A 26,743-nucleotide genomic window follows, 5' to 3' on the forward strand; every position below is an offset into this window, starting at 1 on the left:
TTTTAAGACTGCAGAAGACCTATTTACAGGTCATCAGTGATTTCCTAAGTACAATTAAACAATTAACACCTTAACAGGTACAATTTTCCTGTGTGGATGTATCCATTAGTATTTGTGTATCTCTTCATATAAGTAGCTGTTCTGAACTGAATGACATTTTGTATATGTATGAAATTATTCACACAAGCAAATGCCAAATCCAATAAACCTAATGAAAAGTAGTTTAACTCTGAATATAAAAAGTATTTTTCTGTGCTTTGTATACAAATACTTCTGTATTTGGTACTAAAGTCTCTCTGCTACCAATTTTGATAATCACAATTAAAAAGTTTTCAGTTAAAATATACAGTCTTCAGCTTCAAATGAAAAAACTCACTATAAAATGTTAAAATATTTGGGTTTTATATAAATCCAAGGAAAAACTAAGTATTAATTGATAGTATTGTTATTCAAGTTTCAGTGTAATTCACTTCTGCTCATGAATGCTGGGCTAAAATCTTGGCAGAAAAAATGCACTCCATCACCTTCTGCAAGTTAGAAATTGGATTTAATGCCACTTAGTCTGTTTGGCCAGTGTAGACATCAGGAGTTCACATTCATTGAAAAGATGAGACAATGCTTTTCGTAAGTATCAAGATTTTTCCAAATGTTGTACACTAGAATATCCTGCCTTGGTCCACTGTGTCTTGTACTCTCCTTTGCCCTCCCCTTCCCCACTGAAATAGCAGTTAGAGGATCCTGCTCTTTAAGGATTTAATAGGTATTATCTGTTGCAGCATATTATGTCTGTTGTTGATGTTTAAGAAAAAGTAGATTTAAAATCCAGAAAATGAAGTTACTGAACCAAGTAGAAGTTTACTGTAAAACTGTTCCTCTACATGTTGTTATAAAATTCAATACCAAATTTAATTCCAAAACATGTGTGAAGAGGCTGTAAATAAGAAGTGCTCTTTTCATTTGCCTCCTAGTTGTTCCATGTAGCTTTTTGGGGTGCAACCAGAGCAGCAAAAGTGCTGAGATTTCTCGTTTCAAGCCATACAAGGACAGGCATTTATCTCAAAAGAAACAACTGGAAAAGATTGGGTGCATATACCACCAGCACTGTTGGGCCCACATGTAAAATCCTCAGTGGAAAATCAGCAGTGCACATTTTCATAATTCACTCTTTCATTTAGATAATGCAGAGTCTCCCTAATTGTTTCTGCTGGTGCTTCATTGGTGTAGGAGTGTTTTCCCTCAGGGACCAGGGTCATTGTGCAAATGAGATGTGGATCTTGTCAGGCTGCCTGGTGTGGATGAAATTTTAACTAGGTAAAGCCTGGTACGAGAGATTTGGTTAGAACTGCTGAAAAATAATAGTAAAAGTTCTGGAAGCTAGTTTTTCCTGCTTTGATAGCAATGGTAATGACTTAAGATTAATTTTAGCATTGACAAAAAAAAAAAAAACACCAACTAATTGCAGTATTTAAAACCCTGAGGCAAATCAGTGGAAATGCTTTGGAAAGGGTAATTATACCTGCACAAGGAAGAAGATCTGTTTAATAGCATTAACTGGCCCAATTAAGGAGAAGTGGAGGAAGGGCCAATCTGTTACTTCTTTACTGTTCACTGAAAAAGTGGTTTAGATATTTGAGCAGTGGAAATTGGCTTGGCTTTTTCCAGGGTGATTCCCCAAGGTTTAAATATTTTAAGGACTATTGGAGGGATCTTGTCTCCAGTTGTCAGTAACATCCCAGACGTGCAGGTGTTTCACCATCCCAACAGGAGAGACCTTGGTGTATTTACATGGCAGGCATTAAGATTCACATCAGTAACCTAATCTGGCATAATCCCAGTCTAAACATCCCTAAAAGATTATTCTTAAGTAGGGGAAGATGGGACAAAAAGAAGATTCTTTGCTGTTCCACAAGAGCAGCAGGTTTGACTGTTCTACCACTGATAAGAGCTGGAGGCTGCAGAGTGGTGAGTGCAGAGGAGGATCTGCTGCCACAAGGTTTTCCCGAGGGCTTCCCTGCTCTGACAAACAGTGGTGTGTGTGTGTCTCCAATGTAGGTGTGGAACAGACAGGTGTGTGCACACACCAGCACCTACAAACTAACACGGGCATTTTGTGTCAAAGAGTTCAAGGGTACATACTTGGGTATAGAGGCAGACATGGATTTTACCAGCGGGAGTAGAGAGAGCAGAGTTTAAGAGAGTTTTAATCCTTGTCTTTCATTTCCTTGCTACAGTGCTGCCATTGCTTCTGGCACTGATCGTGAGTGAGTTTTAGCTGAAAGCGAAGGCCAAAGCTCACGTTGTGCAGTTGCACGGGGGGTAGTGGCACTGTGTGCAAAGGGCAGCACTGGCCTCTTCAGAGTTGGAGTGTGGAGAGGGGATTGTTTTTCTCTGCATGTGTTTAATTTGAGCTTTCCAAGGCAGCCAGTTGGAACTGCAGAACATAATTTAGGCAATAGCCAGCTCTGGCATTGTTAAAACAAGCACACCCCACTTTATAGCCCAAGTGGGCAACAGCACAAAGGCACTCTGCTATCACCCACAGAGCTCACGGCAGAGAGCACAGGGCCTCATTACTTAAATAAAATGAGCAAACATTCCATTGAAACAGGATGATGTAATCAGGAAAAGGATAACCAGAAATTTTAGAGTTAACATCCTCAAAATCTGAATAATAAAAAGTATTTTAATTTTCCAAAGTTTAAAGCTGACAAAGGGTCCATTTCCTCTTTTTCAGTGAGAACATCAGGAGTGGTAAGAAAGTCAAACAGGCAGAACGTGATGGACTGTTACATTAAAATACATGATCTGCCACATGCAAACGAGATTTGGTGAGAGGTGGCAGGAGACAAATGATTACTCAGCAGGAGCAATGGATCTGCTTGGTTTATTCAAGTCCCCATCCTACAGTAGCTCTACACAGATTTATTCAAGTAGAATGATCTAGTCCAAGGAGAGGTTCTCTGAGCCCTGCGCTTCAATTAATTTCTCATTCTATTGATTAACTGCAGATACTTTATCCCTCCTATTAACCAACCCTAGTGCATTTCCAGTCCCTGACCAGTGTGCAGTCTACTGGTGCTTAAGGACTAGCAAAGAAATAACCAACCACAACTCATGGCTTCCATGGGGCAGACTTTTAATGGTTAATAAAAATAGGAATGGCACCACAACAGCCTCTCTTCTCAATCTCATCTACTAAAAAGAAAAGCAGGAGCCAGGAAAAGATGCTGACACTGTTACCTGTTAAAGAGTTTTTCAACAATTGGTACTTTTGTCAGTCCTATTCAATGTTATGCCTAAATGTTTACATTATAATATAAAATCTCATAATTCACCTTGAAAATAAGATGTTTTTCTTATGACAGAAAAGAGAAAAATGCAGTGATTTTAAAAGACTGTTGAAAGCCATGGTAGATCCCCAGAAAAGACTGCACATCTCATGATCCCTGATGGAAGGACAGCACCAGCCTCTCAAACACATGGCTTTGATCTGCTCTGCCTAAGTTAAGAAAGTGTTTAAGCAATGTATTGGGAAAATTTTTATTCTCATCCTCCATTTCTTTATCTGAGGGCTGCTCAGCTCTAGATTTTTAATTTAATCTGTTTTATAGATGGCTACTTGCAAAATTTTGTGGAGTTAGGCTAAGTTTTGAGTTTTCCTATGACAGGGAAAGATCCAGCCTAGATCTCAAATTCTCACTTCATCTTCTCTCAGCACAAGTGTGTATTCCTGAGTGACAAACAACCAACTTTGACATGTTGCTGTAAGGCACACAATAAATTATAGACCCTGCTCCAAAACTGTGAATGTATTAGTGCTGCTGCTGCAACTGCATAAAAATCTTATTTTGGGAAAACATGATGCATCTGCCCCAAACTATGGACCCAGAGTTTCCCAGCAGGTGAGTGAACAAGCGTGGGGTCAAATGGAAATGGTGTATGTTGAACCAAATAATACCCAACAGCATCTGTAAACAAAGGCAGAAACAGAAACAAAATCAAAGCCTCTTCCCTTATCCTTTTCATTCAGTAGAGCCAGAGCCATATATTTATGGTTTGTCATGGAAGCAGCACATTCCTGACTGTTGTTAGAATTACAAACGAGCAACACTGAAACTAATTCAGAGAAGAAAAGAGCTGCTGGCCCTGCTGCAGTGCCCAGGTGGAGCAGGTGCTGCTGAAGGAAGCAGATGAGAGTGATGGACTTAGACATCCACACTCAGCACAGAGAATGGAACTGACAATATCCCAACATTCAACAACCAGCATTATTTTCTTTAAAATATCCTTCACGGTGGGTATGACTCCCCAGACAAGGAATGCAGCAGATGAGTAGGTAGCAAAGCAGTCCAGTTGTAGTGTGTTGGCCAAATTCCAAGTTCAGTAATTACACTCTGCTCTTAAATTCTCCCCGCAGCTCAGCTGGAATAAAGCTCTTTTTCAGCCTGTCCCGGAGCATTGTGTAGTGTTTCTGTGAAGCTGTACAACACTGAAAAATATCTCCTCCCATTAAAATTGCCCAGGGAATTTAGGTAGACAGAAAGCTATTACCAGAGTTGGAATGTGGGCAGAACACCAAGGTTAACTTATACTTGCATGGGGATCAAGGGATCTTTGCTGACGAGGAGTGTCAGACCCTTATTAAAGAGCACAAGTGGGAATATCTCACTGTGCTGCCTGAATACAAACCCAGGAACCTGGGATCTCTGCACCTGGAAGTGATCCAACACCTGGGATGTTTCCTAACAGATGACTTTATAAAAGCCTCTCATGCTGCAGAGTGTCTTATCATTACCCTGTTTTTTTATTTAGTAATATTTATGAAGTTATTTGTTGTTTAAAATGTTCCAGAAACTTTTTTTTTAAAGACCCCATGAACAAAAACCAAACTGCATTTTAAAAAAGTCCACCAAGAGAAAAGCAGCAATATAGCCCAAATATGTTGAGGCAAGTGTTTTAATTTCAGTAAGTAGATACACCAAGAACCCCACAGAGTATTTAAGTATTTAAGCAATCTGAGCCAGGCCTGCAGCAGGAGTGAAAGCATTCTGTGTTATGTTAAATAGATAGATGTAACAGTTTTCTTACCCACCAAAGTAGGAGTAATTTAAAATATTTAGGTAACTGACTCCCAAATTCATTTATACCCCAAAAATTTATTCTTACTAAACAAGAATAATTTAGAACAGTCAATGTACAAATTCCTGTAGGAAGGAAAAAACTCCAAATCCATCACATACACTGAGTCTGTTATTTGTATTCTGTGCCTTTTTTTTCCTTTTCTTCCTGTAGTTGCCTTTCTTCTTTCAGCTCAGGGCAGCTCTAAGCTTGGGGTTTTAATTTCCCTCATTTCTTTACTCTCAAATTTTTTATATTTCCTTGTGTGCAGCCACCTGAGGACAAGCAGCACAGCGATGCCAATGCCAGCAGTCAGGACCACCACGGTGACCACAGCACTAATGCCAGCTGCCAGCTGCTTCATGCAGAACGCTGGGGGCTTTTCATCCACATAGTAAATCCAGAGCTTTTCAATAGCCAGAGCATCTCCATTGACTGAGACAGTTAATTGACTGTTGGAATGAAATATAGAGTCATTGTTTACATCTTTTTCAAAGTAATAGGCCACATCAGCTATATCTACATCCCACCTGGGTTTCTTGTTCTGGTCCAGGCGGATTTGGATAAGTGGGGGGTCGTACTTGATGGCTGCAATGTACTTGGGGTGCAGCTTGTACCTGCTCTCAAACAGCTGTGTCAGGGCCTTTGCCACGTCAGGAACATTGAAGGCACTGGAGCTTCTCTTGTGTGTCAGCTCAATGTAGATCCACCTTGTCCGGACCAGCTCACTGCAGCTCAGGCTCCTGTCTCCCTTCTCGGTTCTCCTCACACCGGCAGTGTTCACACACCAGCAGGTGCTGGACTGATTGCACTGCCTGGCTTTAAAGACACCACTGTCCTCGCAGTCAGGGTTGTAAATGCCATCACTGTCTGACAGCCCATGGGGAGGTCTCCAGAAGCGCTTCTCCTTCAGGGGGATCATTTCTGCCTTCATCAGGAAGCATTTTGAAGTCAGGGTTGAGCAGTCTACAGGGTGATCTGAACCTGCCAGCCTGCAGGTGCAGTTCCCAGGGCCGTCCTGGGCACACACTGCCCACTTGTTGGTTGCACAGGTACAGCTGTCATGGGCGGATGAAGGGACTGCCAGAATCAAACCCAGCACAACCCCAAACAGAGGCTCCATAGTGCAGGAGAAAAGCACAGATGAAGTCCTGAGTGACAGCAGGCAGCATCCAAAGCTTTAATCCACTGATGGAGCCTGCTCGTTCCTACACCCTGGTGTGCTGCTCCCTTTATTGATTCAAATCAGACCCACCAAACAGGTTCTTCTTCCAAAACAACTGGCATCTCCTTCCCGAATCCCAGTCAACAGCGTCCTGGCTCCCTGTTACTTCTCAGGGAGTGGCACCTGCCTCCAGCTGCCTCCCTCACTCCTGCTTGATGAGGAAACAACAGGGAAGAGACAGCAGCCGAGCTCCTACCAGGGGCTTCCCTTATGGATTAAAGACAAGTGGGTGGCCCTTTTTCTTTAGACTTTTTATGGACTATATGCAAATGGGTGTTTAAGGAGTTTCTCTCATTTCTTTTGGAAGAAATCCTACTCCTCCACTTCCATCATGGTTTTTCCTGTGTCTTTCACCGCACAGCATCCGTATCATTCCACTATCTAGATTGTTATCAGTTATGGACTTTCTACTTTCATAGCTTTATTAAATAAAGCCTTTGGGAGTTTTATGTTTGCTGCCTGGAGCAGCTGTCAATTCATGAGGAACCACTGCTGACCAGGTTGATGGCTGCTCTCCTGCACAGAGAGCACAGGAGTACAGCTTCATTTTCCAGCACGGAAAGCTTCTCTCCCACCTTTCCTTTGGTACATGCTCATCCCAAGGCAGCACTAGGAATGCTGATTTTCATGCTTATGCTACCCTTACAAAGTTGTTTGTTATTTCTGAAGAAATTTTTTAATCTGAATTTTAGTAACACCTTTCACAGAACACTCCAGTGGCTCCCAAGTCTCCCAATGAACTACAAACCCAGATTACCATTTCCATGTGCTTTGGCAGCAGCTGACAGAGACTTTCCAGTTTGCATTAAGCAAGTCCCATTCATTTGATTTGTCAAACCCTGTCAGACTCTTTATAAATCGTTATTTTGGGACCAGTAATGAGCACAGGGCAGTGTGAGCACTGTACTGCCAGCCACGTGCCTTGCAGTCAGCTCCTACCTGTGTGCTGCTTACCTGAGCACTGCCCCACTTCCAGTCCGTGCCAGCTCCTGCACTCATGGACTATTCAGAACTCAGAGTAGGTGTAAAATCAGAGCTCCACATGGAAACAGGATGTAAATACCCTCTGCCAAAGCAGGACACAATCTGGACATTCCTTCAGGTAATAATACCTGTAGCTACCCTTCTTGGAAAATAATTGAGACCTACAGCTAAAAGTATTATTAAAATTGCCAGGTAAGTCAATTTGTCATGTTGATGATTCTATAATAGTTTAGCAACTCTTTTCCCATTTTTAAGTCATTCATTTACCCACACTACAATAATCTCCTTTTTTTTAATTTTCACCTCCCTCCTTCAAAGTCAAAATCCATTTAACTATCACCTGCCTCCTCATATCTTGTCTTTATTTTATTTCACATTATTTAAATGCCAAATGTGAAATATAGTTCAAAATAAAAGTGCACTTCTTCACTAACTTTTTCTTTTACTGGTGAATTTCACCCTCTGTAAATAAGGAAGGAACAGACTTACTTTAAAGACAAGTTTTTCCAACTATCTATGTACTTATATATATTTATATATGTTAAAAATATATGTAGTGCCTCTATGACACCAAAAAAAATATTATTTCTTTTAATCCATGCTAAGCTGTAACAGTACTACAAGAGTTAATTATTTAGAACAGCAGGCTGTAAAAGGAATAATCCTGTAGGAAATGTGGAGTGCATTATTTCTTTAGTGATCTCTGCTGCCATGGAAACAATTTCTCAGCACAATTCTAAACCTCGTAAAAGTAGGGCAGTAGGTCTATGTAAAGCAGCAATTAAACAACCCAAATACTTTTATCTAGGCCATTAAATACTTTGTCCAGCATCACATGTGATTACAGTGTTCACTGGGATGTTAAACCACCAGCTCGTTCCCGTGGGGATGGATGAAGTCCCTTATCCCTCACTTCCTCAGGGGTGCACAGCACCAGCACAGCACCTTTCTCTCCCCATGCAGACACTTGGGGTGCTCAGCTGTGCCACACCCCCCTTTTGGGGTGCACTGTCCTCCTCCACAGCCTCTCATTCCCTTACACATACTCTCCTCATGGCTCAGCCCTGCCCAGTAGAGCAAATTCTCTCCAGCACAGCAGAAAGGAGTCTGGTTAACAGAGCTGGAACCAACACACTTGGGTCAGATCTGGGGAAGGAATATGGCTGAGGGAAAGGCATCTGCTGGGCACCTTCGGGCTTTGCCCATGCAAACCCCTCACACTGCTGATTCAGGACTGTGAGATGTGTGTGGCAAACACTGGGGTACCATCCCAGCATCCCTGCCCCACGTACCACTGGATAATCTTCTGAAGGAGACTAAAGCACAGAGGGTGTAAAACAAATGAAGGAAACAACTCCACACCGAGGCACACGGCTCCTGCCCTAAATGTGCTCCCTGGCCACAAGTTTACACACCCTGAAAGAACAGTTTTGCTCCGAGTCCCAAACCTTTCCTGCATCAGCTGTAACAAAGCGCCCTCTGCTGGAACCGAGCTTTATTCTGTCACTTGGTCATTGCCACCGACACGGAACAAAGAAATTCCAGACCCAGCGCTCGGAGACAAGAAGCTGTTACAAATACAGACACATCTTCCAGGGTATTGCATATATAGTCTTTATTAGTAGACTCTTGTCTATCATCAGTCAGAAATAGCAGAGAAGCAAGCAAAGGAAAAAAGTAGTGAATATCAGTGGCAACAGCGTTAACTTTTTGCTTGGTTATGGATTGTTTATTTTTTTCAACTGAATTTTTTTGGAAAGGTAATTATTTAAAAAAAAATAAAAATAGGGATGTTCACTCCCCTTGCACACAAGATCTGCATTCCTGTGAGGCAGCACTGCTGGTAACTGGGAGAGCAAAACATGATTCAGCCAACAAATGTCCATAGGGATATTTGCCAGAATTGACATCTTCAGGGAGGTTGGTTGGGTTTATTTTGTGGGGTTTTGTTTGTTTCTTTTTTCCTTTTCTAAACTGCTGAATTCCAGTTTTAATTGTATCATTCTACTCACTACTCAACAATTTCTCATGTCCTGAGCAACAATTTAGTAAGCTGTAACACTGGTCCTATGGAAAGGAATAGCAGATTAGTCTGCACAGGGTTCACTGAAACAAAGCCTAGATGGGGAAAAAAAGCTTTATAATAAAAAGTTTTCATGCCTAAAATGCGTTTGGTAGCAGAACTGGTATATTAGTAAAACAGATTTTTATCTTCTGGGAAGCATGCAACTTCCACTCATATCATTAACCTCTCAGTGAAACTAAATGATGAAAAGTAGGTTAGTTTATTTTCTTACCCTGGCTCATGTCAACTAAATCATTACTCAGCATCCCAACTGTGCTCTTTCCAATTCCTATAGAATTCTGTGTGCTAGACTGGATCCTGATGGTACAAGCATTGTGTTTTCTCCCACACCACTCTGCAACAAACGCTTGGAAATCTGGAACCTTTATGTGCATGGCAAAGGCTCAATCCTGCCCCATGTCCTCAGAAACAAATCACTTCAAAAGTCAGGGCTACTCAAACCTTTCCTTATGCAACAACACTGTTAAATCCAATAACACAACTGTGTTACTTTACCTCAGTGACCATTACAGAAAGAAGCAGCCAGGACATTGTTACCACCCTGGGTAATCCTGACCCATCCTTCAAGGGCTGGGAATAGCATGTGGACAACAAACAGTTTCTACTTCATGGTGCTGTAACACAGGAGGTTCAAAATCCTCCTCCTACCAGCTCTAATTACTGCTGTCAGGACATTGCCACTGGGGGATTTCCCAGAGTAACCTCTGCAAAACTGCAACCCAACACCCCATGACTGAGAGGGAGGAATGCTTTCCCACCTGGAGTGTAGCTTAACCAGGAATCCAGGAATCCATGCAATACTGGTAGTCAGGAAGTCCCAAAGATGACAGTTTAGAGTAAATGCAGGCTGGGTCAACGGGCCAGATAGAGATGGATAAACCAAGTGGTAAATTACACAGGGACCTAAAGCTGTGCACCAGCACATCTGAACACAGAGAGAGCACACAACACCCACCAGTACTTTTGAGTCTACAGCTCTTAAATGTGGGAAAATCACTGAGTTTCAAGGGCTCCTATTTTTGTCTGATCAGGTTCTGCACCTTCCCCTTAGTGACAGAAAGAGACTCATGAGGCCTGATAAAAATATAACATTAACTTCCTGTGAAGGAGTTCCCTCCTTGGGATGCAACTTTACGATTTTAAAGCTTTTCAAACTCTTGATACAAACAAAAAGCTGAAACATATAAAATCTTAAAATTCCATTTATGTTATGTAGAACTATATATATATATACACACACATATTTTCTTAACATAAAAATTGGGTCCATTGTCTCCCCTCTAGATATAAACTCTAAGTCTTGCTTGAGACTTTCAAATATATTTTAGACCTCTTTGAGAAACTCTGCCCAAGATAAACGTGTAGATAGTAATACCTGTAAACAAGTCAAGTTTCCTTAGTATTTAGAAAGCAACATTTAAAGCACACTTTTGCTAAAATGATTCACAACGATACAGCTCATGAAACATTTCCAAGTTGCAATCAGGAAACTTCTCAATCAAGACCAATCTGTGACTGATTTATCTAAATATATACCTGTATGAAATCATAACTGAGGAACTGATATAAACCAGTGTTTTCCTATTGAACTGCAAATTACAGAGAAGACTCTGAATATAAAAGTGGGGATTTTTTCTTTAAAAACACAAATCCTTTTCTTCTCATTGCACTCAGTTTGCCATCAATTAGGAGCTCTTGTTTCCACAGGAAACACTGGCAATTAGAAGTGGACAAACCACAATGATCTGGAGAACAACATAAAACCTTCCTGTAGAATGGAAGGCCAGAAAGATGCAACCTGTAGTAAGACAGGAGTTACCATTTCCACTGGAAACAAACACAGCCACTACTGAGAAGTCATGAAACTCATCAGCTTTTTCTCCCCAGTATAGAAGCAGGATGGCAAAGAATGTGCCAAAAAGCTACTTGACCATCAGAATCAATGGGGAAAAGTAATATGAAAAATAATAGTAAAAAAAGAGATTGGGTGATGTATTTTGCTACCACTGAATGAAACTTCAGACTGGATACTAGGAAAGTCTGAGCTACAAAACTCTCATTTTAGTTAAGTTTCCCTTTTGTGAACTCATTCAAACTCACACTCCCTAAAGCAAAGGAGCAAATTCATTCTGAGTTAGAGGTGCACCTGTAGATAAAAGAATGAAATAAAGTTCCCAAACTGAAGGACTTGAGAGAGGACCAACTCTCCTTGAAGACTGATGCACAGCATTCTTGACAGGGTGTGCTCCTTCCCAGATATCAGGCTGGTCAATCATTGACCTCAGTAGCATTAAGCATTCCTTGGGCACACAGGTCACGCACATTAAGAGTTTTCAAAGTGGTTTTAAACCACAACAATAAGATGACACTGGATTCTATAACACTCACTATCAAAACGGGTAACAATTCTGAAAGAGTTGACAGAATGGAGAGGAGGGGAAGAAATTAAAAAATAAAATCAAAATTCCAAAGCCATCACACCAGCAGTTCATGTGAACATTCATTCTCACTTCCTTCACCATTATCCCTTTTCTCACTCTTGTACGTGGAAAGGAATAAGTTTTCTATCTGAGTCAAGAACTCTTCAGCAATGAGGCAGTTTGTTACCTTGCCCAAAGTCTTCCTCATGCACTCCAAAAGCTAGGCAAGAGAAAAAGAAATTTGTTTTAAATTGCCATTTTTACCCCCTTTCATCTGGTAAGTATTGCAAAGCAGTTTTTATTTATTTATTTAGGATTAACACTACAAAAAGTGTTTGTACATCATAAATTTAAAAGGAACAGTCCCATGGGTGATCTAAACCCAAGTCTTCAAAACCAGTTACCCAACAGCTAAATTTCAGAGCATCTATCAACTCAGTGTTGGTTTATAAGCAAAGATGTGTTGAGAGGAAACAAAAAAATTCAATGTGTGCAATTACTGTGTGCAGGCTTTCTGTTTGTGTCTTTGCTTTGGGCAGAGTTTCTGTCTTGGCTGTGCAATAACGGTACAGCTGCCATTAGTCAGAGCTCCAGAGCAGTGACTACACTGACTGAAAAATTAAGGTTCCTACTTATCCATGATAAACATGGCACAGCAGTATTTTACTGGTAGAACAAAGGAACAGGAAGGCCCAGGCTGCTCTCGAGATGTGGGCAGGTCTTGACAGTGAAAGAACACAAAATGCTGAGAAAAGACTGAGTACTTTTTCATTAATTCTCCTCCAAACTGAGGGTCAAACCTGGTGTCTGCACATAACCACATCCCCACCTCTCCCAGAGGAGGATCTTTATTTTCACTGTGTTGTAAGTAAATAAGCTGTGCCACAGAATTCATTTATTGTCATCAATTTACATCTCTGATTTGTAGAAGTGTAACTAACTTCAGGTGACTTCTGTGATATGAAACAGACTTGCATTTAAAAACACATCTAACATTAAAAAGTTAAGAGAAGAAAACTTACCTTTTGCAAACAAGTCAGGTCAGAATCTCTATGAAAAATTTTATCCATGGGGACACTGCTGTTGGAAGAAAAACAAATAGGAGTGCTGGGGAAAGCAGCCACAGGTCTTGACTGGAACATAACAATAAATATATAAACATTCCAATCTGTGTGTTTGTAACAGAACTAGACACTTACCTGTGGCAAAATCTGTATTTTTCAATTATCCACCTTGTTTTTTCAAATATTAATTCCCACTGAGGCTCCTCCAACATCTGTTCCGTTTCAAATTTGTAGGGCAGGCCTGCAATCAATTGAAGATCATTATTCAGTGTTTTTCCTGTTTAGTTTAGGTGCAATCCCTCCCTTCCCCATAACTGTTCCTCATTTATTACTGACTGCAGAAGCCTGTAGTTCTGTTCCTTGACAACATTAAGGAGGTTAAAGTAAAAGGATGACGTGTTTTGGATTCCAAATTTAATTCTGGTGGGAGTAGGAACAAATCTGTTCTCCTCCCTGCCCTTGCCAACTCCCATTCCATAAGGAAGGACACAGAAATCTACAACAAACCCAGAAATGGAAAAATTAAGTGTTTATAACTCAGTAGCACTTTTTTAGTCTCTGTAAGATTTATATGGTTATTAAATTAATTAAAAAGGTTTAGTTTTTAAGTATGAATGGGCTGATGGTGAAGTGCTGACTACTGTTTTCAATTTCAAAGGAATTTTGCTCAAAAATGAAAAAATTCTACTCATTTACTGCAGGTGGGGGAAGAGAATTTTAGAAATATTTTAAAGGAGCATCAGAAAGTTATTTGCAGAACACAATTTGTTTAGCAAAAATCAGGGAGAAAGAAAGAGACTGTACATTTCAGTAAATCATTTCCAAAGAACCAGAGGAGATGGCATTTTGTAAAACCTTGATTTCAGGAGCGAAACAGAAATCTGAAATCCTCTGACAGAAAATGCACGTGACTACAAAAATGTCTTCTAAGGGCAGTAGGAGTTTGTCAGTATTTTAACTCCCCCCACAAGGGTGGGATGTGTGGGAAAAGAGGATAGAAGTGCAGGACTCTCAGTGTGGTAAACAGGAACTGGGGCACAGATGTGGCCACTGCTCCCCCTGCCCCAGGACTGTGCAGTGAGGCTCCAGGCAGAGGGGCTCCCCTTCCTGCTTCCACAGGAAAAAACAGAGGGAACTGTGGGCTCACAAGGCCTCAGTTACTGCTGTGCCAAGAGAACTGGAAACCTTGGAGTGTGGATGCCAAAATCAGGACTTTATAAATAGAGGGAGGAGGAGAGAGAACAGGTAGCTACCAGAACTATCTACTGTTATCAGGGGAATTTCCCTCAAATCCATGTCAGGAAAAGAGCAGAAGATCTGATCATCACTTGTAATACAGCAAATTTTATGTGGTATGTCCTTAACTGTTCAAGAAAGGAAAGGATCCTGTTTTCATGAAATGCCAATGGTATTTTTAATCAAGAATTTGTTCCCTTAGGTGGGGGTTCATGCCAGCAGCATTTCAGCTTTCATGCCTTGTGTTCCCCTGGACAGCTGGCACATGTATGTGATCCTTTGACCTTCTGAATGCCATGCTACCCAAAAATTAGGGATTTTTGGCCACTACAGCAGCCAATTCTTTGCTATTTACTTCTGTCTCCTCGAGCAGAGAATCTGTTCAGAACATTGTAATGCAGCAAAGGTCAAGTAAGATATGAAACAGTTTCTGTTCATATGGATTCTGTATGTAAATAACAGGGACCTGTGTCCCAACCCTTTCACTTCTTTCACGAATTGTGGGAACTACTAATACAGAAGATCAATCTTGTATATATTTATACTTGTGTATTCCTGTCCTGACAGCAGAGAAACTTGCACGTTTATTCTTCCAGTGAAATGCATGGGTTTTTCCAGCACATGTTACCATTATGAATTACACTATTTATATAATACCATCATATTACCAATATAAAAACATAAATACTGATTTCTCCTGTTCAAAACCAGACATTTTCCCCTTAAGATCCAAAAGGGGAAGGCAAATGAGGACACTGGTTAATAAAAGAGGGGTACTTACGATAGGAACCGTCAGAACTGATCTCGTCACTAATGACCAGACAGGTGATCTGGGAATAGGGGAGAGGATTATTCCTGTTGTAAGGGCTTATGATCATTCCGATGAACATGGCACCACCCCTGGAGAAATAGCTCTAAAAACACAAAAACACAGAAAAAACCCCACATACAAAACTCCGATCTTGTTCAGGCAATGCTGCAATCTAAAAAGAGCATTTATGTCAACTGATGCTGAGCTGATGTAGGATGCACTGGTGCAACAGTGGATTAACCCATAAACACCAGGGAGGTTTCAGGGCTGTCGGGGTGTTCTGCTGAGTGCCTTTGCTGTACCTGGTACTTAGCCTGAGTGTCAATGTCCCGGATGGAGGGGTTGGGGTCGAAGGCGGGGTGGGAATGGTACCAGCCAATGACCTGGAAGCCCCTGGCCGCCAGCGATTCCGAAGCCTGGGTCTGGGACACCGGGTCCATCTCGCACTGCAGGCCTGTGCTCAGGCTGTTGCAGGGCTCTGCTGCACACACCTGTGAAAAGAACCTCCAGCTGCATCAATGCAAGAAACCTCCAGCAGTTACATAAAACTTACAGAGTTTTAAGAATCATTTACCAGATCTTCCTTGTGATGCAGCTGACACTTGAACACAAGCTTAACTCTCATATTTCAAGACTACAGTAATGAACTTCAACTTTAATATAATTAATTGCCCTTCAGAAATAAGTTACATCTATTCAAATTATAGCTATGATCATTCCAGTTTCAATATTATAGAGAAAATGTGAAAAGACAAACACTTACTTCCACGGTCTTATCAGCTTCAGAGTACCTTCCACCGAGCAGCCCAATCACTTCTGCCAGAGACACGTGAGAGTGCTGGAATGAGATCAAACAAGCAGGAAAGTCCAAGTTGTGGGATTTCTCACAAGTCAGTGACTTCTCAAGGATATGGAGAAGGAAAGCTCAAGACTCTCAAATAGCCAGTACTTCATTTAAAGCAAACAGAAAAGATTAAATTTGCTTATTATATACACACCACAGATGTAGTGCAAGGGTGCAACACTTCCATACACGAGGCAATGCTGGCTTCAAAAAGTGCAGCCTGGGCAGAGCTGAACAACTGCACACATTTTGGTACAGCCTGTTGTTCTTGAAAAAACCCACACATTGCTTTGCAAACACAAAATCAGTTCCCAGACTGGGAGAAAATGAAGCCATAGATTTCAGAAGGGCAGTCTGTTTCAGAAAGTACCTTTAAGCAAGTTAGATTTAAAGTATGACAGAGAGTACTAAGTAGTAAAGCTCTCAGTGAAGTAGCAAAGCTCTTACTACTTTTTCTAGAAGGTCAACAGTTGTACATTAAGCACAATACAAAACCAATTCATTTTAGGGGCTTTATTTAATAGTAGATTCTCACTGCTAGGTCTGACTGGAAAGAATCACAGAATGGTTTGGGTTGGAAGGAAACTTAATGATTATCTCATTATTCCCCCTGTCATGGGCAGGGACACCTTCCATTAGACCAGGTTGTTCAGAGCCCCACCCACCCTGGCCTTGAACACTTCCAGAGATGGGGCAACCACAGCTTCTCTGGGCGAACTCTTCTATTTTCTTGGTCTTCTTATGTTGCTCATTAAAAAATCCCCCAAACCCACATCATACACATCACAGCTCTTTGAAAGACAAAACTTAATGCTCACCAAATCCATTATTAAAAGTGCTTCAGAAGACACTTTCACCTGAAAGGGTGCCTGAAATGACAACCACAATAATGAGTATAAGAAAAGTAACCCAAAGCAATGGAGCCTTCTTGGCAGTCCCCTCAGAGGCACATACCTGCTTCTCTTCCGTGAACAAACAGCATGGTATCAGCTGAAAGGGATCAAAGGAACTATAAAATGAAAGAAAATTTCTCTAAAGATGTAGGACAGTCAGGAAACTTTTCAAGTTTCCCACTGTCTCCTTGGCAAAGGAGGAATAACCTTGTTTTCTTTACTGGATTTTCTCATCCCACATTAGGATGACTTCCACCAAATACAGAAATGTCACTTCCCACACTCCTGAATTCCAACATGGAACATCTGAAATGCATCCCTGCTATTTCAGACCACGATACATATTAATGCTTTGCAGGGCTCCAGCCTGACACTACACAGGACATTTGTTCAGTTTCTAGCAGATCTATGTTTGAACACGATGCAATCAAATACCTTTTGATTTGTCTCGAACCTTTAGAAGACTTTGCAGGTTTCAGTTTTTCTTCCTCTCTCCTTCTTGCTAATTCCTCAGCCGAGAGATGCTGAAAAGATTTTTTTAAAAAATTCAGTGTTTTAATGTCTGAAGTGCTTTTTCAGCCCTGATTGCAAAACCAGCCCAGAATAAATTCTTGATATAATTAGTGTATTACAAGACTATTCAAGACAGAGGCAACAGCCATGGCAGAACCAAGCAGTGTGGAAGGAGTGACAATCCGAGATCAAGTCCGCAAGGTGTCTGTTTAATGCCTGATGAGAGAATTCTCTCACTCTCCAAGTCAATTAAATTCAGTAAAATCACAGCCCACATCACAAACCAGGTGTAAATCCAGGTGTGACAATCTGCCATTACAAACCACAGCCAGAATTTATCATGACCACTCTTTAGGGATGAAGTTTTTCAACCTTTATTTCCATCCAAATATGTATTTTGCAGGAAGTGTTGCAATTATTAAACTACAATTACTCAAAAGTAGGTATGGCATGATAACATTATGGAAGTAATTGTTACAGGAAATTACTGAAAGGTTGCAAATTAAGAAGGTTTTCTCTACAGGAAAATTGGATGTTTACAGTTCTTTACTTTTCATATAATTTGAAATTGTAGGAACAGACAAGTATTTTCTTTCCAATCCTCCCATAAAATATTTAACTTTGTATGAATTTTTAAAGCACTTAATAAACCACAATATTACTGGGGATATTGCTAGTAGCAGAATTAATATTAGGAACTCATTATCACCTGCATAATGAGCATAAGGAAACCATACAGGACTGAAAATGTAACATTTAAATGTTATTCTCCCATCCCCTACCGTTACCATTAAGGCAGTTAACTGAAAGCAATGGGTCATGAAATCTCCTACAAGACAAGGCAAAGAGTTTTTATGGGCATAAAACCCCTGTGCAAACCCCAAATGCAGTTGTATTTATCAGCACGAAGATGTACCAGCTGCTGCATTACTTTCAAATTACACTTCCACAAGAGAGGGTAAGTCCCTGTGACACAACTGTTCCCTTGTCTGTTTAATGCAACACCACCTGCCAGCAATTAGCAAGAATTGATGATTTAAGGCACGTTTAAACCACAGGAGGGTTACCTCAAATGTCTGTCCTTCCAAATCCTTTGCATCACACCAGTTTCCCCAAGGGTCCCGCACTCGCCGTCTTCTTGTGCGCTGAGGCAAGAAACCACCATGAGTCAAAGCTCTCATCCCAAAAAACTTGCATTTCCTTCATCTAGGCAGCCATGAGGACATTGCCCAAAAGGCCACTGCCCCAGGAGTGGTACTGACACTGACATGTTCCCACAAGAGAGAGAACACCCTGAGCTCTGTAGAATTAAGGAGCTCACAATCTGTCCCGAAATACCATCAGTGATATTTAAGGCTGTGAAGACTGTTGGTATTCCCTGGAATATCAGCATCCCTGACAGCAACAGGGCATTGATATCCAGCTCTGAATTATTGCTCAGACAACACACAAAGCTATAAACTCTGTGTGTTTACATTTAGTGTATGCTACAGTTCTTTACATTTCAATTTACTAGTTTTAAAGTGGGATTGATTTAGTTTTCCTCTCATCAACTGATTTACTTTGCTGTGAAGTACTTAAAAATGCTACATTAAGTGTGAATATAAAAATTAACTTTGGCAAGCCTTGGTAATTCATGCAATTATAAATGGGTTACTACTGCATTTAATTGTGTGCATAGGGGTCTCAGTAAGCTGTAACACATACCTACTGTATTTAACAGCTGAAATGCAAACAATCACACACTGCAATGCACTTCACTATATTCTGGCTAATAAATTGTAGGGAGGAGTGGGTTTGGGCTGCAGGGGAAGGCCTGCAAGACAACTGAAGTAAAGTACATGAACATGTGAGTGGGTGTGAGACACCTGTACCTAGACTGACACCCCAATCACAGGGCACTCTAACGAAACTGCAACCTGAATGAGAGGAGAAATTCCCCGAGGTGCCCTGGCTTGCAAATGCAAACTGGGAGGATTTTCCCCATTTCTTCTGCCCCAGGCCGTACCATGGACTGCAGGCGCTGGGCCAGCTGATAGGCTTCCACCGTGTCCTTGCCCTCCCTGCAGCGGCTCCTGTCGGCGGGCTGGGGCCGGTTGTACACAGCCTGCTCTGCAGGACACACAGGGGACAATTCCTGTGTCAGCAGAGCTCAGGGCCACTCAGCACTGCCACACACACAGGAATGACATGGGTAAGTGTTAGCAGCAAATGGCACAGGAAAAAAGCAACCAAAACCCTCACAGTGAAAAGACATCTCTTGACGTTCATAATTCTGAGTGATGACACAGCCCTCTCCCACTACACTTTTAAAGCAACAAAACATCCTTCCTTATTATTAATTAATTTTTAATAACTTTACTTTAGACAAAATGTACTTGCAAGACACGTTGCTCCTCTCCTAAGTAACTGTCAGGCAGCTTTGGACCAAAATCCATTCAGGCACTCTAAGCCAACATCAAGTTACAGCTGTATGTTCACTTTTAACAGGTAACCTAATTTTAACATGTCAATTGTTTAAAAACTAGCCCTGAGGATGAAGGCATTGGGGTTTATTTAGGAAATAATTATAATTTAATATGGGAAAAGAAACAATTACTCGAATTCCAACTAGTAAGAAGACATGCAGAATTTCAGATACAGCTGGTAACCTCAATTATTCATTAAAATGAATAATTTCCAGTTTCTTGCTGGAAGGCAGGAGTGAGTAGTTCCTCCATGTTATCAGAATTTCAGATACAGCAGAATTTCAGATGCGGCTGGTATCAGGATACACAGAAAAGCACAAAACAAAAAACACATCCCACCAGCTAGTGGGTAGTTAAACAGGAGGGAAAGGGAAAAGAAAGAAAAAATAAAAGGTTTTGTGTGAACCCAAAATTCATAGTCCTGTTACCAGGTTACAAGCTCCTCTAGATTTTGCAGGGTAATGAGAGACAATCTGTCAGAAGGTCCTTCCTAGCAAGGATGAATGTGCATCCTCTGTGGGAGCAGCACACCCTAATGCTGGGCAGTCCTTCAACATGACACCAAAGGGGGCTCTTTATTGATTCCAACAGAAATATCTTTACCACAGCCAAAGTTGATTGCTCCTATCAGCTCCAGGTACGTGTGGATCCGCCCGATGCAGTTGACGTCCCCGCAGTTCTTCAGGCCAGGACGCACTGAGGTCTTGTTCAGGTATTTGGGTTTGCATCTCTCCCTGAAACAAAGCACAGCACCTTGTCAAAGAGCAGAACAGACCATGAGGGGACGAGGGAATTGTGTGACCTTAACTGAGGTCCTGTTTTCACTCTCTCAGCACTTATTCCTTCCTTTCAAACTGATACGGAATCTTTCCAGTTCAACACTTCTCTGGTGTGGAATGGCATTTTAGTCTCCCTTTGCAACTAGAACAAGCTGTCAGAGCACAAGACAACTGAGTGAGGACAAAGTTAAACTCAGTAATTCTTTCTACTTCAAAGCAAGCACAAACCAACACTGGCAACCAAACTATCCTGAGCCTGCTACCACAAGTCACTACGATTCCTTACACTAATCCTTGGGATATGGAATGTAAAATATTTAAGTGTACAAGCACCACTCCAAATTGATTCTTAATTGGAGGCATTCTTTTGGTCAACACTACTTGCTCTAGCACAGATTATTACTTCTTGCTGCCCTTCTTTAAAGGCAGGGCTACAGAATTAATGCCACTGGTTATTTTAAGGAACCATTTATTAAACCCATTCTTTACATACAGGATGGCAAAAATGGCAAGAAAATAGCATAGCCAAAATAAATGCAGCCTGTTCTGGTACAGGACATTAATTTTCTTAATGCTTCTAAGTACTTTCATTCTTCAGCTTCCAAAATGCCAGAGAAAAAATAGGGAAGATGCAGAAGAAGCATTAATAATGAATGCTGTTCACTGGCAACCTACCATACCATTAATTTTACTCTTTTCCAAAGTAAGCTATTAGTGCTAAGTAGTGTTTTAACTACATCAAACCAGGATATCTTAATCACTTATTTCAATAAAATAAATTAATGCATCTCACCACTGATCCAAAATATAATTCCTGATTTTCAAATAACGCTCTGGTGTTTTGGCCTGGCGCCCTTCGAAGAATTCGGGAATAGCCTGCTTTTCTTCTTCCAGAATGATGCTTCTGTCAACCTCCACTTCTTGATCAGGTGGCTTCAGCTCCTCTGCTTCCTCTTGATGATCTTCATCCACTTGGCATGAAGAAGGAAAAAGCAATCCATTATCAGCTGGGTCTCTTTGCTCCTCACTGAGCTCCTGATCAGTTCCTTGTGCAGTCCCATGACATGTGACTGGTCCACCTTGTTCAGCTTTCTCAATGAAGTTATTGTACTGCTGGTAATCCAAATTCACAGAGTTATCCCCATTCAGGTGCTGGGAACACGTTGCTGCCACTGCAGGAAATACCAACGCATCCACTGTCTCTGGCCTGGTATGGTGAGGATCTTCTTTAGGTAAAGCAGTTGCAGAACTGTGTCCAGCAGATGAAAAACCTTGTTCCACTGCTTTTGTTTCTTCAACTGGACTTTTTGGAATAACAGGAAATTCAGATTTTGCAGTTTCTTGCTGGAAGGCAGGAGTGAGTAGTTCATCCATGTCATCAGTTATGTCCACTTCCTCATCATCTGACAGCTTTTCAATTTTCACTGCGTTCAGGTTGGGGTCTGCACGGCCTCTCAAGTTTCCAGCTTCTACCCTTATTCCATCCTCCATGGGAAGGCTGCTCCCACACTGACTTCGCTCTTCTTTTTCAGAATCACCATTTTTTGCCTTAGGAAAATATAAAACACTTTTAGGAGGGAGAAACAAACCAAACCCATCTGCCTGCCAAATCATCAGAACTATTTTATTCAAACAGCAGACATTCTGAAGTGTTTCTTCTTTGATTTATCCTTTTAATTTATTTTAATCCATTGCAACTGACTTTTACACAGCATTACTGGGATACTTTAGCCCAAGTGGAAATTTACATGTATTTCCAGTCAAAAAACCCTAGAAAGTAGTTATTTCTTCTTAAAATCCATGAAATCTCAAATGAGGATGAAGCTAAAACTACAACACACAGCAAAAACAGCTATATAGTGGAAAACCAGTATTTTCAGACTAACAACCAACAGTATAAGAGACCACAATTATACTACATTTATTGTTTAGTTATACCAGCAATAAAAATACTGGTCACGCTAGGAATTTGAAATCAGGTCTGATTTCCCATTTAAATCTGCAAATAGGATATTCCACTTTTCTGAATATGGGAATGAATAGAGTACCTGCTTTGACAGCAGTGCCCTGAAAAGACAGATTAAAACCAAGCTACCCATTGGCAAACACCTTTTTGCCAGCTCCAGGGATGCTCCACTTACCTTGTTCCTAAAGTACTGCCGAGCGTAGCTCTTGACTTGCAGAACCGTTCGAGTGCCGATCAACTTGGCAATTTTCGTCCACCTGCGGCCAAATTTCACCTAAAACAGCAAAGCACATGGAAGTCACCCAAACTCTGACATCCCACACATGGCACTGCATGTGCCAAACGAGTTCAAAACCTCGATTTTTCATTAAAGTACACACACAATACAGCAGACCCATGGTAAAGAACCTCACTATTCATGTTCTACCAAGACTGAAACTGCATCCAGTAGTAAGAATTCTTGTTATTCTTAACTAGAGGATCTTCTTCACCCAGTTCAGGCACTCTGCTGCCTGCTATCCCAAGCAATCCTTGTGCCTGGCAGAGCAAACCCTTTTACAACTGGCACAACCATATAATTTCTGCAGACCTTACAACAGTAAAGGATTTCACTTGACTACCTGATCTACCTTAAGGACACACTGTACTTCCTATAGTTAATGCAGCATTGTGATTGTACAACGTGTTTACAATACATGTTAACTCCTTTGCTGCTCAAGATAAACTCATTAATTCAATTTATTTTATATATATATATATATAAACAAACTCACTAGTCCTTGCTCAAACAGCTCTTTTTCCTCTGATGTCCACTTCAAGGAGCAGCCAGGTGCTTTTGTAGGCGATCGCACCCTGGGAATGCAGGAAGCAGAAATCAGTGCTTTCCCAAATCCAGATATTCTCCAATCCCAGTCACTCAAGGCACCCTCTGACAGGAGGACTACTCCCCATCTTTGGTAAAACTCAAAGTATTGCTTTAAACATGAATGTGACTCAAAAATAAAATACAGAGAACCACATCAGCTTGTCCATCACAATGGAAGATACAAGGCAACTTGATACTCATCAGTGACTAGTGGCACAGAAATACATAAAAGCAGGCAACAGAAAAGTTCAGGCAAAAAAGCCAACTAGAATTACCAATTTTTTATTGTAAACCACTGTGCTACCAAAAAACCCCCCCCAAACCTAGTTTACTCTAGCCTGTTGTCACACACAACAGTATTTCTTCCTGTTGAAAGGTCTCTTAAATAATTTTATACAGCCAAATAAAAGAAACTTTGATTTTTATTAAAATAGCAACTAGTAGCTTAACAAAATCAGACACCACACTTAAAAATGCAATTCAATGCAATTCAATGTTAAAATGTACATACATGACTTTTCCAGTTTTCTTATGTGGGCTGCAAATAAAAGACAGAGTGAAAATAAAAATTAGTAACTGTGCTGCTGGTGCATATCTCAGCAAATAAACTTATTTTAGAAGGACTTTTCTTTCTACTCAGCTAAGTAAGAATTTTTCCCAGACAGATCTTACCTTTTCATAGATCTTTTCTCTACTTCCTTTTGGCTGAGCCATATTTTTTCAGAAAGTGATTTATTAGATAAATAATATCTGAAACAGCCATTAAGTTTTCAAAGCATCAGAGATATTTGTACATGCGAGAATTTTAATAACCATATAAATTGCACTGCTTCAGAATTACCCAGCTCTAGAAACAAATACTTCCATTTCTACAGCAGGATTTCTGCAATCTATCTACAAGATGACAGGGCTTCAGTCACCTTTACAGAGAAAGGTTTGTCCAGTTCTTTTGGAAAGGAGAGGTTTTTTAGCGTTCTACAGGAAAACTTAAAACCAAATCAGCAAAAGGATACTCTTCTTCCAGCAACATCTTCTCAATGACAGCCCTGTTTTCTTCACTAATGCTGCTGTCCAACATCCAGGGCTGCAAACAACAAAAATACATTTTAGTGTCTGAATTCTGTCACACTGTACTTGAGTACTGACAATAAACAGATTCTAAAAGTAAGGAAAAACCACTGGTTAAAAACCTAAAAGAGGGTCTACATGGAGGGAAGAGAGAACACAGAAGCTCTGATAACCTTGCTAGAAGCAGCATTCATTTAAAAAATACTTACAAGACTGTTGCCAGTTCTCCAAGATGAATCAAGATAGTGATCCTGCAGCAGGCTTGATGCTGTGTTTTCATGATCTCTGAAAGAAATTCCAGTGTTCAGAATAACTACATTTTTAATATTAAGAGTGTCATCGAGTTGTATTATCTCCACTAAACATTTCTACATCTTTCCCCCAGTCAGGTAAAAACAAACTGCTTTCCTGTCGAGGAGAGCTCCTACTTACACAAGATTTAATAGAATCCTGTCATACAGGGTTGTTAGAACCATAGAATAAAATCCTGGAATGGTTTGGTTGGAAGATCATCTCATTCCAACCCCCTAGACCAGTTGCTCTAAGCCTTGTCCAACCTGGCCAGGGCTCACCACACTCACAGGGAAGAGTTTCTTCCCAATATTTAACTGAGTGATCTTACAGACTTCATCCAGTTTATACTTAATCTTTTCTGTAAATAACTATTGATTAGAGATCTGTCACTGATTAACATCATTGATCAACTTCCTTTTATTTTTATGCAGCATAAGATCTCCTTAATAATTCATGTAATTACTTGTTTTCAAAAATCTTTGCTTCCAGAACATTCAGACTTGGCTAATTAGCCCTATATTCCCTGCAGTGTTACTAAATCAAACTCACCTACTACTCTGAACTGCTTTGTGCAGCACTTCAAACATCTCTTTATAGGACAAAGGATCGGGATGAGTCTCCATGTCCAGAAATCAATACAACTCCTGCTTCTTTTGGAGCATATGCAGGAGAGGGTGGGATCAAGAGCCCCCTTTGCCAGCAGCCTGTCTGCAGCAGTGGCAGGGGCTACTTGAGGGCAGTGTGTCTGTGGTACAAACCCCTTGTTCTCTCCCAGCACCTGCAAGTGCTCGATCTGAGGCATTACAGTCACTGCCCATTCACTCCAGCATCCCTTATCCATGAATCTGCTGAAGCCCAGAAAGCCAATGGCATCCTGGGCTGCATCAAAAGCAGCATGGCCAGCAGGGCACAGGAGGCGATTCTGCCCCTCTGCTCCGCTCTGGTGAGACCTCACCTGGAGTGCTGCATCCACCTCTGGGGTCCTCAACATAAGAAGGACATGGAAGTGTTGGAGCAAGCCCAGAGGAAGCCATGAAGTTGATAAGAGCACTGGAGCACCTCCCCTACAAGGACAGGCTGGGAGAGCTGGGGCTGTTCAGCCTGGAGAAGAGAAGGTTGTGTGGAGACCTGATAGCAAACTTCCAGCTCCCTTCTGAAAGGGCTACAGGGAAGTTAGAGAGGGACTCTTTGCAGGAACTGTAGTGATAGGACAAGGACTAGTGGGTACAAACTGAAAGAGGGAAAAATTAGGTCAGATATTAGGAAGAAATTCTTTACTTGAGGAGGGTGAAGCCCTGGCACAGGTTGCCCAGGGAGATTGTGGATGCCCCAACCCTGGCAGCGTTGAAAGCCAGACTGAATAAAGCCTTGAGCAACCTGGTCTAGTGGGAGATGTCTCTGTTCATGGGGCGGGGAGGGTAAGATTAGAAGATCTTTAAGGTCCCTTCCAATCCTTAACATTCTACGATTCTATGAATCAGTTTCCTGCACCTCCCTCCCGGCATTCAGCTTTCTGAGCCTCCCTGCCTCCGCGAGCTCGCTAGCACAGTTATACAACCCAGCACCTTCTCTATGGGTATTTTAAGGATTCTCCCAGCAGCCTCGCAGCGCTGTTCCGGGCTCTGAGGGATCCCATGAGGGCGGTTCCGCGTTCTCCTCACACCAGCGCTATCACAGCCCCGTTCCCGGTGCCCTTCCCCACGATGCCCCACATCGGCGCTGCCCCCTCTCCACAGGCACTCCGTGTTACTCCAAGGTCTCTCCCGGAGCGGCGAGAAGCGCCCGGCCCGGGTGGCCCCCTCAGCAGCGGCTCCCCCCTCACGACCCCCGCCCGCCGCGGACGGGCGGGACGCGCTGGCCGGAGCCGCGGCGGGACCCTCGCGACCCTCACTCACCCCGGTGCGGCCGCAGGGTCCCCCTCAATGTCCACCTCGGGCTCCTCCGCCGCCGCCATGACACCGGGCCCGCTGCTATCGCGGGAAGGGGCGGGCCCGGCGCCGCGGAGATGGGCGGGAGCAGCGCCCCGAGGAGCGGCCGCGACGGAGGCGGAGATGGCGCTGGGGTAGGCGGGGCGCGGGGCAGCAGGGGCGGGCGGGGAGCTGAGGGACA

General features: G+C 41.8%; 2 protein-coding genes and 1 long non-coding RNA gene across 5 annotated transcripts in view; 1 reads left to right on the forward strand and 2 right to left on the reverse strand.

Moving 5' to 3' along the window:
- Positions 1–5,269: 5,269 nt before the first annotated feature.
- On the reverse strand, positions 5,270–7,313 carry TACSTD2 (tumor associated calcium signal transducer 2). Its single transcript, XM_069023532.1, has one exon. The coding sequence runs from the start codon at positions 6,239–6,241 to the stop codon at positions 5,312–5,314; it is 930 nt and encodes a 309-aa protein (XP_068879633.1). The 5' UTR covers positions 6,242–7,313; the 3' UTR covers positions 5,270–5,311.
- Positions 7,314–10,597: 3,284 nt separating this feature from the next.
- On the reverse strand, positions 10,598–26,651 carry MYSM1 (Myb like, SWIRM and MPN domains 1). 3 transcript variants are annotated; one of them, XM_069023537.1, is made up of 20 exons: positions 26,530–26,651; positions 24,550–24,625; positions 24,286–24,356; positions 23,945–24,022; positions 23,784–23,810; positions 23,181–23,259; positions 22,583–22,681; positions 21,235–21,989; positions 20,266–20,396; positions 19,203–19,306; positions 18,262–18,339; positions 17,117–17,205; positions 16,743–16,797; positions 16,607–16,657; positions 15,708–15,782; positions 15,247–15,435; positions 14,915–15,047; positions 13,033–13,138; positions 12,856–12,910; positions 10,598–12,053 (listed from the first exon to the last, which is right to left on the reverse strand). In XM_069023537.1, exons 1-20 carry the CDS (start codon positions 26,586–26,588, stop codon positions 11,889–11,891), a joined length of 2,475 nt encoding a protein of 824 aa, XP_068879638.1. In that variant the 5' UTR covers positions 26,589–26,651; the 3' UTR covers positions 10,598–11,888. The 3 variants fall into 3 exon arrangements, with proteins under 3 accessions (XP_068879638.1, XP_068879637.1, XP_068879639.1); XM_069023536.1 differs by having other exon boundaries at positions 12,856–12,913; positions 26,530–26,650; XM_069023538.1 differs by lacking the exon at positions 26,530–26,651 and adding an exon at positions 25,590–25,700 and having other exon boundaries at positions 12,856–12,913.
- Positions 26,642–26,743, forward strand: part of LOC138114283 (uncharacterized) — a 37,779-nt gene continuing 37,677 nt past the window's right edge. Inside the window, exon 1 of the long non-coding RNA XR_011152564.1 lies at positions 26,642–26,696. This is a non-coding gene — a long non-coding RNA (uncharacterized lncRNA). The remainder of the gene's footprint in view (positions 26,697–26,743) is intronic.

Source organism: Aphelocoma coerulescens, chromosome 8 (assembly GCF_041296385.1).
Source record: "Aphelocoma coerulescens isolate FSJ_1873_10779 chromosome 8, UR_Acoe_1.0, whole genome shotgun sequence".
Classification (NCBI taxonomy): domain Eukaryota; kingdom Metazoa; phylum Chordata; class Aves; order Passeriformes; family Corvidae; genus Aphelocoma; species Aphelocoma coerulescens.